General features: G+C 32.0%; 2 protein-coding genes across 2 annotated transcripts; one reads left to right on the forward strand and one right to left on the reverse strand.

The window, feature by feature from the left end:
- Positions 1-8,051: 8,051 nt before the first annotated feature.
- LOC102581981 (uncharacterized) lies at positions 8,052-9,924 on the forward strand. Its single transcript, XM_006350992.2, has one exon. The coding sequence runs from the start codon at positions 8,154-8,156 to the stop codon at positions 9,762-9,764; it is 1,611 nt and encodes a 536-aa protein (XP_006351054.1). The 5' UTR covers positions 8,052-8,153; the 3' UTR covers positions 9,765-9,924.
- Positions 9,925-9,978: 54 nt separating this feature from the next.
- On the reverse strand, positions 9,979-13,423 carry LOC102595229 (pectin acetylesterase 8-like). Its single transcript, XM_006351030.2, has 13 exons — positions 13,371-13,423; positions 13,060-13,227; positions 12,333-12,415; positions 12,003-12,132; positions 11,700-11,779; positions 11,533-11,619; positions 11,210-11,334; positions 11,054-11,117; positions 10,879-10,932; positions 10,715-10,792; positions 10,554-10,632; positions 10,338-10,477; positions 9,979-10,189 (listed from the first exon to the last, which is right to left on the reverse strand). The coding sequence occupies exons 2-13, from the start codon at positions 13,217-13,219 to the stop codon at positions 10,106-10,108; spliced, it is 1,164 nt and encodes a 387-aa protein (XP_006351092.2). The 5' UTR covers positions 13,220-13,227; positions 13,371-13,423; the 3' UTR covers positions 9,979-10,105.
- Between the last annotated feature and the right edge of the window lie 1,352 nt (positions 13,424-14,775).

A 14,775-nucleotide genomic window follows, 5' to 3' on the forward strand; every position in this document is an offset into this window, starting at 1 on the left:
TTATTAATATTATTATTATTATTATTATTAATAATAATATTATTATTATTATTATTAATTTATTTCAAATTACTTGCTACCTTAAATCCTAAATGTAAAATATATGATACATCTGATCAAACTATTTTAGTTGAAACTAATTTGTTCTTGGGTCATCTAATTTGCCAGGGAAAGATTACTCCTATTCAGCGATCTATTGAATTCGCATCAAAGTTTCCTGATATTATTACTGATAAGACGCAATTACAGCGTTTTTTGGGAAGTTTGAATTATATTTCTCCCTTTTACAAGAACTTGTCTCGCGATCTAGCTCCGTTATACGATAGGCTAAAATATATCTATGCCGGATAACTAACTTTAATTTATATCTACCATGAAAGATCTAGACTTTATTTAAATATGCATAAATTCATCATGGTAAGTATTTAATAAAAGTAAAGTATTTCGGCATAGATATATTTCTCTCTTTTGATCATGGATCTAGGAGACACAAGTACTAAAAGTACTCGTTTAGAAGAGGTAGATATACCTCAAAATCTTGATTTGTTAAACAAATGGACTATTCCGAAAGTTAATATTAGAACTATTTATGATTATGGTGAATCTGACTGTACCACCATCTCGAAACCAAGTCAAGAAATTATAGATGAATTTATGCATATTTAAATAAAGTCTAGATCTTTCATGGTAGATATAAATTAAAGTTAGTTATCCGGCATAGATATATTTCTCCTTTTTGATCATGGATCTAGGAGACACAAGTACTAAAAGTACTCGTTTAGAAGAGGTAGATATACCTCAAAATCTTGATTTGTTAAACAAATGGACTATTCCGAAAGTTAATATTAGAACTATTTATGATTATGGTGAATCTGACTGTACCACCATCTCGAAACCAAGTCAAGAAATTATAGATGAATTTATGCATATTTTATTGAAAACGAAGTTGCTGCAGTAAGTATCAATGAGATTAATCGAATAGTTAAAAGGGCGTGTCATACCCGGTTAGAACTGCTAGACCGGTTGTCCCACCAGCCTCTTAATTGACCAGTAAAACCTGCAATGATTATCTTGCAAATAGTCCTATCAGTGTTATTAACACTTTTGCAGATAGTAGCATACATGAGCATTCATTTCCACTAAACTTTTTCCTTTAACTTTACCAAAAGTTCTTCAGCCCTTTTCAGCGTATCTGCTGGTTCTTCTTCTTCGAACTAGATGAAGATATTCAAGAAAAGGTTTATAGTTTCCTTTATACTTCTGGATCCATAGATCTCATTGAAGAAGAAGATCTAGAAAAAGATCTAGAGAAGAAAAAGAAGAGCGTAAGGCTCATCGTAAATCTAAAGGTGCTTCCTCTTAATAGAGATATGAAAGAACTCATTTGCTGGAAGATTATACACGGAATGTTGATAGACATATTCCAATCCCAATTAATAGAAGAATCAAATACTTATTATGACACGAATTGGGTTTAAAACTCATTGTTTCATTTGCAGAATGGAATCCTAAATGTCTACATCTCAAGCCATTAAGTAGAGATCTGACGGTTTCATACTGATTGGTAAATCTACCACTAAAATCTATGCCGAAATACTTTACTTTTATTAAATACTAACCATGAAAGTTCCTAGGCTCTGATACCAACGAAACAGGATCTTAGAAGACGGGCGGTCGAAATTATTCGGATGTTAACAAGCTAGATGAGCCTTACGCTCTTCTTTTTCTTCTCTAGGAGTTGATAACCTAGGATTTGCTTTAGTCAAAAATAGAGAAGACACTGTTTATACCTTAGTCTTTAGGTTTGCATACTAGGTTTTCTAGCATAACCACTATTCTTTTTAGGATACCCACGAAGTTTATTAACTTCCATTTCCACTTGTCCTTTAAAATCGAAAGTGGTTTCCATTTCATCTGCAAAATCTTCAGCAATACTTATGCCAGGGAAAGATTACTCCTATTCAGCGATCTATTGAATTCGCATCAAAGTTTCCTCATTTGCAGAATGGAACCCCCTTGGATGACTAAGGGTAGAGGCAGAGGCAGAGGAAGATCGTCCCCCTTGCCAATCCTGCTTGGCCCAAAAGAAATCGTCTTCATATGGAAGAGTCACAATGTGCTTCTTTCGATTCCAAAAAGCACTAGGGTGATCAGCACAAATATCAATGGCCATTTGTTCAAAGAGATGGTGGTACAGTCAAATTCAATACAACAAGTTAATGGCTAATATAAATGCTAAAGAAACTGTGTACAGAAATCTCCCAATTGAGATTTTTCTCTCAACTTGTCCATTTTAAGTTGTCTAGAGAGTTTTAACTCATTGCATAAATTTATGCCTTCTTGAGTACAAGCTCCAATAAGCTTTCCATAAGTATAATGGTTATACGGAATAATTCCTTGGGGGTCTCTTAGAGTTTTCTTAACTCTTTCAACAAATAGTGGTAAGCCATCTATGAATTTGGCTTTCCAAAATTCAAATCCATTTTCGGGAAGTTTCATTACCCGACTTAAATAAGTATCTTTGTACCATCAGAACAAATATCTGTTAGCGATAATTGCAGATTAGGCTGAGCATTAAAATAAACAGGACCATATGCCACTGTACGAAACAGGATTTTAGAAGACGGGCGGTAGTCCGCACGGTCATCTTTAATCTAGCTTGTTAACATTCGAATAATTTCGAATCGAAATACATACAAATTCTTAGATAATTAATGACTGTAAGGAAGGATCTAATCCTTTTACCCAAGCAAGGGGTTTGTCCAGATTCAAATACGTATTGTCAATGAGCCCATGCGTCTAGCAGTTTTAATCGGGTATGACACGCCCTTTTAACTCATTTTGCAGGCTAAGACCACGACTGGCTAGACAGAGTCACTAAGACAAAGCCATTAACTTGTTGTATTGAATCTGACTGTACCACCATCTCGGAACCAAGTCAAGAAATTATAGATGAATTTATGCATATTTAAATAAAGTCTAGATCTTTCATGGTAGATATAAATTAAAGTTAGTTATCCGGCATAGATATAAGTCTTTAGCCGGACATAGTCACGGGTTGAATAGAAGAGTATTAATAAGAAGAAGAGAAATTACCTTAGGAACAAACATCACACTTTATTTTTCCGGCCAAAGTCCGGCAAACTCACAATACTTCAAACTTTTACAAAAGAAAGGAGAGGGAGAGAGAGTAAAGAGAAGAGTTGGTTTCTAAAACCTGCTCTTCTAACAAGATAGGATGCCCTTATTTATAGATAGAAAAAGGCATATAGAAATAGTAAAAAGAGTCCCTTATGTGGGATCTAAACAGTACAATCACTGTTGGTAGTGCTTATCTTTTTCTGAACAGTACATCCACTGTTGGTATTACTGTTGATAGTGCTTTTTCCACTAAGCTTTGTCCTTTAACTTTGCCAAAAGTTCTTCAGCCCTTTTCAGCGTAACTGTTGGTTCTTCTTCTTCAATTTGTTGGGCTTCATGTATATCTTCACTAGCCTCACTACGCATTGAGGAATCTGATTTTGCATACTGGTTTAAATTTGAAAGAAGAGTATTTTTTAACCTCTTCTAGGTAGTCCAAAATCATCTTCTTTTGCTCCTCTTCATCATGATTAGAAATCCTTCGAGCCATGTGTTTTACTGTGACTGATTCATCAGTTATAATTCCTTTATTAGGAATTGATTTATATTCTTTAATAGTTGCTGCAATTTGATCCAATAGTTCTTGTCCATAAATTGACTTTGTTTGCGGATCCTTTTTCATTAACTTATCCCAGAAGTTATTGTAATAAGTGCGGTATAAACAGGGGATTTGTTCTTCTGTAAAATCCACTTCTGGAACCCATTTGTGGATCCATGGAACAGAGAACTCTATAAAGAAACATATTTGGTCAATCTGCTGTAAATAACAAATGTGTTCTTGCTGATATAATCTATTAAGATCTGGGGAAATCTTTACCCATTCTTTATAAAATTTAAGAAATGGTTCAGGCAATATTTTTATTGTTGGCCCGTGGTATGACCACCAATTTAAAAACCAATTAGGTATAGGACTAGCAAATATCTTTGCACATACCTTTATGAACCAAGTATGTTTATGTCTCTCATTGTTATAACATAGGACTTTATCGAAGGCCTGAATATAATCCCAATATGTGAAGCTCATTTTAACACCGTTGAGACTGATCTGTCTTTCAGTCATTGAGGAAATACCCCAATCTTCAATGTTGATAATTTGTTTAACAATCATTTTAGAGAAGTTATAAACATTCTCAGCTGTATTGTATCCTGCAAAGTGTTGGAATTCAACACCTGAGCTTATCAGCAAAGTTTCATAATACTTACGAGTTTTGTATGACTCACCCGGGAAGTATAGCCCATTGAGTAAGTACCTCTGGAATATATTCCAAGGTTCTTCTCTCCTCTGTATATCAGAATTTTCTAGGAGAAATATCATTTCTCTTTTCTCTACCTTTTCGTAGGTTTTCATATCATCAATAGTATCTTCTTTGGCTATTGAAGCAAAAGTATTACTCTGCTTTTGGTTTATATATTCTTGTAACTTAGCATATATCGGGTCACTTTCTGGAATATTTTTCAGGTGTACCGACGAAGTGGTTTTCTCTTGTGTTTTTGAATTTAGTTTAACTAAACTCATTCCTCCTCTCTGTATAATAGGAGTGCTGGATAATGAAGAAGATCTGTATGACGATCTTGATGAGACTGAGGACGATCTTCCTCTGCCTCTGCCTCTACCCTTAGTCATCCAAGGGGGTTCCATTCTACAAATGAAACAATGAGTTTTAAACCCAATTCGTGTCATAATAAGTATTTGATTCTTCTATTAATTGGGATTGGAATATGTCTATCAACATTCCGTCTATAATCTTCCAGCAAATGAGTTCTTTCATATCTCTATTAAGAGGAAGAACCTTTAGAATAGTTAACAATCTTTTTTCAGTAAAAAACATAGAGATGGGTATATCATTATCTCTTTCTGAAAAACTACTATATTCACTCATTTTGAATGTATTCTCTTGATAAGAAGTCTGGGAGGGAGTTATCACTTCCTTTCTTATATAGAATTTCAAAATCAAAAGGTGCTAGTTGTGCTTGCCACCTTGCAAACAAAAGTTTAGATGCATCATGTTTAAAGTCTTTGTCAAACATATATTTGACTGATTGAGCACCTGTTTTTATTAGAAATTTCTGGTTGTATAGATCATCCTGAAATTTTAAAACACATTTTACAATAGTAAGCATTTCATGAGCTACCGTTGCATATTTTCGTTGAGCATCGCTCCATTTTCCTGAATGAAATCGAATAAGGTATTGATGCTTATCATGTGGGTTGATTTGTTTTAGAATTCCACCATAACCCATATTGGACGCATCAGTCTCTACTATTTTGGGCCAAGCAGGATTGGCAAGGGTTAAGCAAGGTAAAGATTTAACTCTTTCTTTGATTGCTTTAACCAGATTTGTGAGACTATCAGTCCACGGTTTTTTATGCTCCTTTTTCAGCCTGTCGTATAACGGAGCTAGATCGCGAGACAAGTTCTTGTAAAAGGGAGAAATATAATTCAAACTTCCCAAAAAACGCTGTAATTGCTTCCTATCAGTAATAATATCAGGAAACTTTGGTGCGAATTCAATAGATCGTTGAATAGGAGTAATCTTTCCCAAGCAAATTAGATGACCCAAGAACCTTACTTCAGTTTGAAAAAGACTCATTTTAGGTTTAGATATTACCAAACCATTTTGAATAACAATTTTTAAAAAAATATCCAGATGCTTAATATGCATTTCAAGAGTTTTTGAATAAACTAAAATATCATCAATATAAACTATAATGAAATCCAAATAAGGATTAAAAATATCATTCATGATCTTTTGAAATTCAGAAGGAGCGTTTTTCAAACCAAATGGCATTACATTCCATTCGTATTGTTCAAAAGGGACGTTAAAAGCAGTTTTATATGAATGTTCTTTAAATATTTGAATCTGCCAATATCCTGATTTTAAATCAAATTTTGAAAATATATTGGCGTCATATAATCTTAATTGTAAATCTCTTTTATTTGGAATAGGATATGTAATCCATTTTAAATATTTGTTCAAAGGTTTGTAATTTATAACTAACCTGGGGACACCACGTTCTTTCTCTGCTGCATTATTAACATAAAAAGCAGTACAAGACCAAGGTGACTTGGAAGGTTTTATTAAACCCTTTTGTAACAGATTATCAATCTCCCTTTTGCAGAATTCCACTAGTTCTGAATTCATTTGTCAAGGATGAGATTTCGTAGGAATATTTTCTTCAGAGAAATCGTCTTCGTATGGAAGAGTCACAATGTGCTTCTTTCGATTCCAAAAAGCACTAGGGTGATCGGCACAAATATCAATGGCCATTTGTTCAGAGATTATTTTAATCTTCTCCTGTACTTTAGTAGCTTTCAAAGTATCAAATATATTCATACTAAAAATCTCAAGCTGTGGATAATTAATATGCTTTTGTTTCATTTCAATTAAAGCATTAATATCACGAGAAACAGGTTCAGTGATAAAAGTATAACTAATATCACGATCTTTATAAGTGGCTGAAAATCCTTTAGCATTTATATTGGTAAAGGGATAAATAGCATTTATAAAAGGAGTTCCTAAAATGATAGGAGGGTATAACTGATTTTTTACCAAGTAAAAAGAAGTGAGGAATACAAACTTTATTTTGGCAAATACGAGTGTTAGATAATTTATACTTTATATCTAGAGCATGTCCGGATGCGGATTTTACCATATGAATAGTTTTCTCAAAGTATTTAGTAGGCACAAGTCCTTCTTGGATGCATCTTACATCAGCTCCACTATCAATCATGGCAATATTAGATATAGAAAAAGAATTATCAATCAAAATAGTACATTTAACATACCATTTATGGGCCGTGACAACTTTCATCATTCCTAAAAACATGCTTTGTTTAGGGTCTATATTTATTGGTTTAGCAAGAATATTTTCTTCAACTGGATCAACATCAACCTTAGTTTTACCTTTGCTGTTAGACTCAATTTGAGTAAGACGGTGATCACAAATAATATGATTCTGGTTAAGAAATTTAATTTCTTCTTTTAAATGTTCAATTTCTCCTTTTAAGTCATCGAAAGAAGAATCACGAACTACCATAGTTTGTTTAGATGAAAGTCTATTATGAACTTCAGACAAAGAATAAGGAGTAGAATAAACAAAATCATCTTTAACCTTTTTATCATCAGGAATGATGTGTGTTGAAGAGCTAGTTTTACTAGCTGCTAACTGAATGATCTTTTCACGAATAGTGTTATCAGTAACTTCTTTAAGAAGTTCTATAAATCAATATCACGTTTATTTAATAAACGAATAGTCTGTTCAGAAGAGTTTAAAGCTAAAGACTGCTCAGTTGTTTTAATCAACTGTTTGTTTGAGATTTTATCAAACCAACCTTAATCATAAATAGTTATTATTATTATTATTATTATTATTATTATTATTATTATTATTATTATTATTATTATTATTATTATTATTATTATTATTATTATTATTATTATTATTATTATTATTATTATTATTATTATTATTATTATTATTATTATTATTATTATTATTATTATTATTATTATTATTATTATTATTATTATTATTATTATTATTATTATTATTATTATTATTATTATTATTATTATTATTATTATTATTATTATTATTATTATTATTATTATTATTATTATTATTATTATTATTATTATTATTATTATTATTATTATTATTATTATTATTATTATTATTATTATTATTATTACATTTTGGCCTACGAATTTATTGAAACACAAGAGAGAAAAAGGTAAAAACTATTCATTTTCAAAACAAAATTGTATAGTAGAATTTGGAATTGACATCCTTTTAAAACAAAGATAAACAACTTATTTTCTTTCCAAAAGGCAAGTTACTGTAGAACAAGAATCTTTCTTTGTTTCTCTACTTTTTGGCCTTCTTCACTTTTGACTTTTTGGCTTGTTTGGCTTTTTGCTTTTTCAATAATTTCACTTGTCCTATGCTATTTCAAAGATTATAATCAAGTCTTAAAGAAAAATAATCAAGTAGCTAGTAATATCAATTGATGCCGGACAACAAGAAGATGCTAAGTTCACAATTTGATGATAACAATTTGGAATTCAGTTATTTACAAGGCCTTTCTATATTGCTGCCAACTATTGTTCTAGTTTATTGTCTGCTCAAATTTATTCTTCAATTGCTAATTCATCATCCTCAACATATGTCTCAGCCCAAAAAAAGAGAGATAGAAATCGTTACGAACGAAAAATCAGATGCTTCAGATCAAGCAGAAGATCAGTTGGATGAAGCAAAAGGCCAACAAGCTGTTCTGTACAGATTTAGGCAGAGGCACAAAAATATACAAACACAAATAACAAGCTGTGCTAAATTGATTGCTAAGGAAGAGGAAAGTTGTGTGTCAAAAGCGCCTCCTCGTCTTCGTGATGGTGATCTAGTGCATTTCAGCCACAGACATCCTTTGCTAAGATTTCATCTTAAAGGAACAGAAGTTATAAGATGCAACATGTGTACTATTATAATTTCCAGGGTAGCTTATGGTTGCGATTGTTGTCGTTACTTTCTCCATGAGGTATGTTCTAACATTCCTAAGAGAATTCGACATGATTTTCATCCTATGCACTCACTCACCCTTCTTCCCATTCCTTCAATCGCTCTTTGGCATTCGAAAGTGGAAAGCGAGTTCTGTTGTGTGGCATGTGGTTATGACAACTCATTGTTTTCATTTTACTATCATTGTGATTTGTGTAAATTTGATCTTCATCTTGAATGTGCTTCTGTGACGACGAAATTGATCCATAAGGTAAAATACCCTCTTGATCTCTTCACTTCCTTTCCACTAAAAAGTGAAGGGGCAGCCCTGTTATGTTGTATTTGTAACCAAGTTATGAATAGGCAATCCGGTTGGCTTTTCTATAATCGCGAGTTTGATTACATCTGTCATTTCGAGTGTGCTGCTGAAGAAGAGCTTGCAGTTATAGGGGATCAAAGTTTCCTATCTGAAGTCCAGAAATCCTTGCTCCTCCAAAAAAGTTGTTCTGGCCAACAACAGAAACTCGAAAAGCTAGGAGAAGTTATACACTTCAGCCACCGCCATCCGTTGACAGCAATTAAACAAACGAATAAGGCGTCAATCATGAATTGCTGCATATGTTCAAACCAGGCTTTATCCGGTTACATTTGCCAGCTATGCAATTACTTCATCGACGAGACTTGTTTCCCTCTACCGCGAAGGATACAACACCATTTTCACCCAAATCACCCCCTTATACTCGCTAGCTATAACGATCCCCCAAAGTCCAAATGCAGAGCTTGTGGTCATGAAGAAGGTGCAAAATACCGTTGCTCTACTTGTAAATTCAGTCTCCATCGTTGCTGTGCTGGTGCTCCCATGACATTTACCCTTGGCACAAACAAGAAAGTTTCTTATAAACTTCTCTATTCGTATCCATGTGATGGTGAGATGGCAGTTATCAAATGCAGTGGCTGTTCCAGCGAGTTAAACTCAAAAGAGAGCTTCATGTACTACAATTTCGACCTCGATGAAGTGCTTCATGTCCAATGTGCACTTAATAGAGAAACTGACTCTTATGATACTATGCTTGTTTTAGCTTCTGAAAGACTAAAAAGTATTAAAATAGAGGAAGACCACTCCTAGTAGTAATTACAAAGTTCTAGCTAGCTTGTATGTATTGTAAGAACATCTGGTGAATTTGTTGTCTATGATCTGTTGTCACAATTCACGACTACATTTTTCATGCTTGCTAGGCATCCCTTCGGGGACATCAATAAAATTGGAGCGATACAGAGAAAATTCATATGATTGGTAAAGCTCAAAATTAGATGCCCTTCAGCATGAACGTCAATATATATTATATATATTTAGAAACTTGCTGCAAAATACATGTATCAAGTACTTGAATAATTAACATATGCTTTATATCACAACTTTTTAATATATTATAAGTAACCACAGCAGCATAATAAAAGTAGTTTATTTTATGGGATTGGCAAGTCATGCTTGTGTATGAGATAATAGTACTGCCTGTCAAAGTACCAATCTCCAAATGCCTTTATCATTGTCTGCAATAAAAACCTTCATTAATAAGCGTTACGTGGCACCGTCAGACTAGACACAAAGTTTATGAAAGAAAAAAATGCTTTTGAAAGTTGAGTTATTTTTTTAAAACATGACATCTTTTTTGAGACGATACACTAAATAATGTCATACCACATTATTCACCACACTGACATTCTGTGGCTTCCAGTAATTCTGAAGTCTAGTATGATGAAATTGAGAGACAATAAAAGCTCCTCTTGATTTTGTGTCACTTGCATTGGGCAATTTACTTAACAACTCCATTCTAAGTTCTGAAATAAAATAACTCAAATAATTAGAAAATTACAAATTTGTACATTGGGAAAAAAAATTAATTTTTAATCTGACCTCTAAGGTTTTTCTTTTGATTAGCAGAGCAATTATTCTGTTTAATGGCATTGTAATAATCACCTAATGAAGTTCCAACCTGCAATACAATTTATTGGTCAAAATTCATGTAGTTTGACTCTCGGGGAAAAAAACATGACAAATATATATAATATAATTACCTGAACTATATCGAATGGTGACATGATTGTATAAAGTGGCGTTTTGATATATTGTTGCATGTTTTGTGGAAAGAAACACTGCAAAAAATGTATCGCGATAATTTTCAGTAATAATATCAACATTAATCCACAAGAATAAAAATTAATCAAGTAACAATTTGTACCAATTCTGGCTTCATTCTTGAAGTGCAGGATTTTGGTAGTGCTTTGGCAGACCCCTGCATATATGAACTCATCAATTTATTTTTGACTCGTTCATTTGACACCTCTAGTCACGAGAATTGTCTGTTGGAGTAATATAAAATGAAACAAGAAGAAATACGAAAGGAGATTATGTACATGTAATGTAACAAGTGCTTTATAGATTGTTTCAAAGCCTTTTCCCTTCTGAAGATTCTTGTTGCTGAAATAAAAGAACAAATTGTATAATGTAATTCATAAACATATGAATCGTTCTTCAAAAAATGATCATATAACACGATAAAAATGTCTTACACATCGATGAAATAACCACTATCGGTCAAGCATTTTATTCTAGGAGTATTAGGCAATAGTTTGCTGAAGCGATCACAATATAACATTGCTGGATATGCACCAGCAGAACTTCCAATAAGAAGGGCCTAGTAGTACAATAAAATTAAACATCGACTTATTAGTATGTCTAGACACAATATTTTTTTTACCTATATATGTTGCTCGGATTCTCCAAAATGCATAATTACAGAGTATTTGATATATATTTATTGATATTTTTAAGAGTTCGAGCGATAGAGTTATTTATACTTTGTATAATAATTAAGTAAAGTAAGTTGACATACATTTTTGTCATCCTTTAATCCTTTTGCTAACAAATCCTCCATCACTGCAGAAAAAATCCTTGCACCTCTAAAGTAAAGATTGGTAGCCTAAAAAGACAAAAAAATAAAACCATATGATAATTAATATGAATAAAATTATAAGATTATGTTGCTTTATAATAACATACAGGATCAACTGTTTCAACATCTCCAGTGAATGCTACTCCATCACAATATGCAACCATAACTTTGTTCCAGTTGAACAAATCTGCATGTTTTGCATTGTAAAGGTTATTATTAGTTCTGCCAAATTAACCACAAATATAAATTAAGATATCTTCCGATAGTGAGAATCGAACTTACACCTATTAAAGTGGAAGACTTATAATCACATTAATATAAGTGGCTGTTAGTGATTAATTAATTCCTTCTAATTTTGTAACCAAAAATAGCACAGATAATAAAATAAAATAAAATTGGTGTTTAATTACCTGGATTAGCATTTTTATTGTTGCTAAAGTCATGACCTCTAAATTTGAATGGAGGCATATGTTTTGAAGAACCAAAAGGAGTAGTTGAACGATTTTGGCACTCTCTCACATCTCTACACCATCCTCCTCCCTACTAATAACAAACAAAAAATGCACAAATTCTAGGGTGTGACAAAAAATGTTATTTCTGGTGTTTGATTTTGGTACGTACGTACTATCACAAAGAATATTTATATATAATTTAGACAAATTTCATTTTAACGTCTTGAATTATGATGTTAAAATAGACTAAGTTAATAAATAGACAATCATTAATCCTCCGAAACTTACAGAGAGGTGAATCATCCAGCTTTGAGCACCTTCTTCAAATCCTCTATCCATGTAGTATGCTGGTGGGCTTCCATCCAAGCAAACTGCATCTAAATGAGGTTACAACACTAGAAGACACTTTTAAAATAGGATATACGTAGGTTTGGAGAATATTATTTTCTTCTGTCTTATTTTAGGTGATATTCTTTGATTGAGCACCAAGTTAATTTTCTTTAAAAAAATTATGATCTAAAATAAGTCAATAGACATATATATTCAATCATTTGGATATGTACAATAAAAAAATTCCAATCCTAGTAGGAAAGGGAGGGGAAGGAATACTCAATTTAAAGTGAGTAAACAGAATTCCATACTTGATCTCATAGATACATATAGAATTCTGTGGAAAGTCCTATATACGGCTTGGAGGGAGATCTTTCGTATCTTTCGATTCATAATTAGTCTAGAATCAATGATCCTGGAAATTCTGTTTCATTTATAATTTTTTTCTTGCACCTTACACTAAGCAGAATTTCTTGCACATAGGCGGAGCTAGAAGTCTGGCTATGATCAGTTCGGCCGAACGTAAATAGTGCATTTATATTAAGAAGTTTATTAAATATGTAAAATATTAAGTTAAGAACTCAATTATTAACACTTGAAATTATGATTATAAGATTTAAAACAGTCATAAATTTAAAATTTTGATTTCACCTCGACTTTGAGTTGTATAAGTGAAGGATTTTACCTGCTCCTTTAGACACAGCATTCTTAAGGATTGTTTTCTCAACAAAGTATTCATCATAATTATATGTGTCCTTTTGTTGATTAGGTGCACTTTCTGCTAATAAAAAGGTCAATGAACAAAGGAGTAACAAAACAAGTTTGAAGGATCTTGTTGCCACCATTGTCCCAACTGAGAACATAAAAAAAGTCAACTGAGTTAGGGAAATTAACAAGTTGAATAATATTCAACACTATATAATAAGAACATATGTTGGCAAAATTCTACCACTATTTTAAAAAATATGACAATTTAAAAAAAATATATATGTATACCTTTTTATGTCTTAAAATGAACTCACATTTGCCAATAAGAATGTACATTATCGTCTCTATATATTGGCATGCTTACAAAGTTAGGCAGTCCCACCACATGGTGTAATAATGCAATTGCTATAACGTAGGGAATGACTAATTTATTTACATAGGGTGTGTTTGGTTTGAAGGATTTTTTTTTTTTTTTTGGATGGGTGTTTACTTATTTTCTGATATTTGGTAAATAAATAAAAAATATTATTCCAAAAGAATTTATATGTAATCTAGTCAAATACTATTAAGGTTAACATAGTGAGTTATACAGTGTGGGGTGGCGGGCAAGGGCTGGGGGTGGGGTGGCAGTAGCGGAGCCAGGATTTTTATTAAGGAATGTCAAAATATAAAGAACTAAATTCACGAAGAAGTTAAGAAATGTCAATATGAAATATAAAATATGATTTTTACCTAACTATACAATATAATTTTTCGACAAAGGGATGCCCCCTTAAGTACATGTGGCTACGCAATTGTTGGGTGGATGATGAGTATTAGATAATTCGTATGGAATGTCACTTTATAAACCTAATTTTTCTCACTTTTTACTAAATAAATAATAATTTTTAAGGAACTTATTTTTCTGGTAGAGGAAAGGTCTCCGATAGTGTTGAAACATGAAAAAATAGACTAACATTTTTTAGAAAATATGTTCCTCCATTCTTAAAAGGGCTGAGAGGTTTTTATATCATTTAAATTTCTTCAAAATGAAAATATTCCCAACGAAGGTGTTTGTCAATTTGCCATATATATATATATGGTAACTAATTGAAAGCAATGATCATACATAGTGTATGTACAGTGTACCTTGTAGTTTAGAGCCTAATCACAAGTCTATTGCCTAACTTTTGCAAAATAATAATTCATCTATGACTCTGCTGATTCATAATGGTAGATGGGGATGGGATGCTTTCTCTTTTATTTTGATTGTTATATTTTTTTCTTTTTAATTTTAATATTTTAAATTAAAATTATTGTCTACACTCGCTTTTAAACGAATGTATTCATGCATTTCATATGATTCAGCTAAATAAATATCATGTAACTTTGATTAATAGTCAAAGGGATTTAAAATAACGTGTTTTAATAACTTTAAGATTCAATTGGTAAAGTTATGAGTAGAAGGATCTAGGTGACAATTCAAATCAAGTATAAGGGTCTCTCAAGTCATTCCGCCTAAGAAATATATGAAGACCTTGGGTTGTTACAAGACTTCCCTAAAAATATATGAATTTTTAAATAGGAAAGTACAATTTTATAGAATTCTTTGTCAAATAAGTGGAGCCGAACATAGGTAAAATATTAATAGTGTAATTAAATATTTGTAAAAGAAAATATGTCATTCTTTTTTGCTGATTAAAAAAAAGTGTGT

This window comes from Solanum tuberosum, unplaced genomic scaffold (genome assembly GCF_000226075.1).
Source record: "Solanum tuberosum cultivar DM 1-3 516 R44 unplaced genomic scaffold, SolTub_3.0 scf00132, whole genome shotgun sequence".
Taxonomy (NCBI): domain Eukaryota; kingdom Viridiplantae; phylum Streptophyta; class Magnoliopsida; order Solanales; family Solanaceae; genus Solanum; species Solanum tuberosum.

Bases quoted from the DNA above. Each gene is read 5' to 3' on its own strand.
- LOC102595229 (XM_006351030.2), bottom strand. From the start codon at position 13,219: ATGGTGGCAACAAGATCCTTCAAACTTGTTTTGTTACTCCTTTGTTCA. The intron at 11,335-11,532 runs GTATGTCAACTT...TTGTACTACTAG, and splicing joins GATTAAAGGATGACAAAAAT to GCCCTTCTTATTGGAAGTTC. The intron at 10,793-10,878 runs GTACAAATTGTT...CATTTTTTGCAG, and splicing joins CAAGAATGAAGCCAGAATTG to TGTTTCTTTCCACAAAACAT.
- LOC102581981 (XM_006350992.2), top strand. From the start codon at position 8,154: ATGCCGGACAACAAGAAGATGCTAAGTTCACAATTTGATGATAACAAT.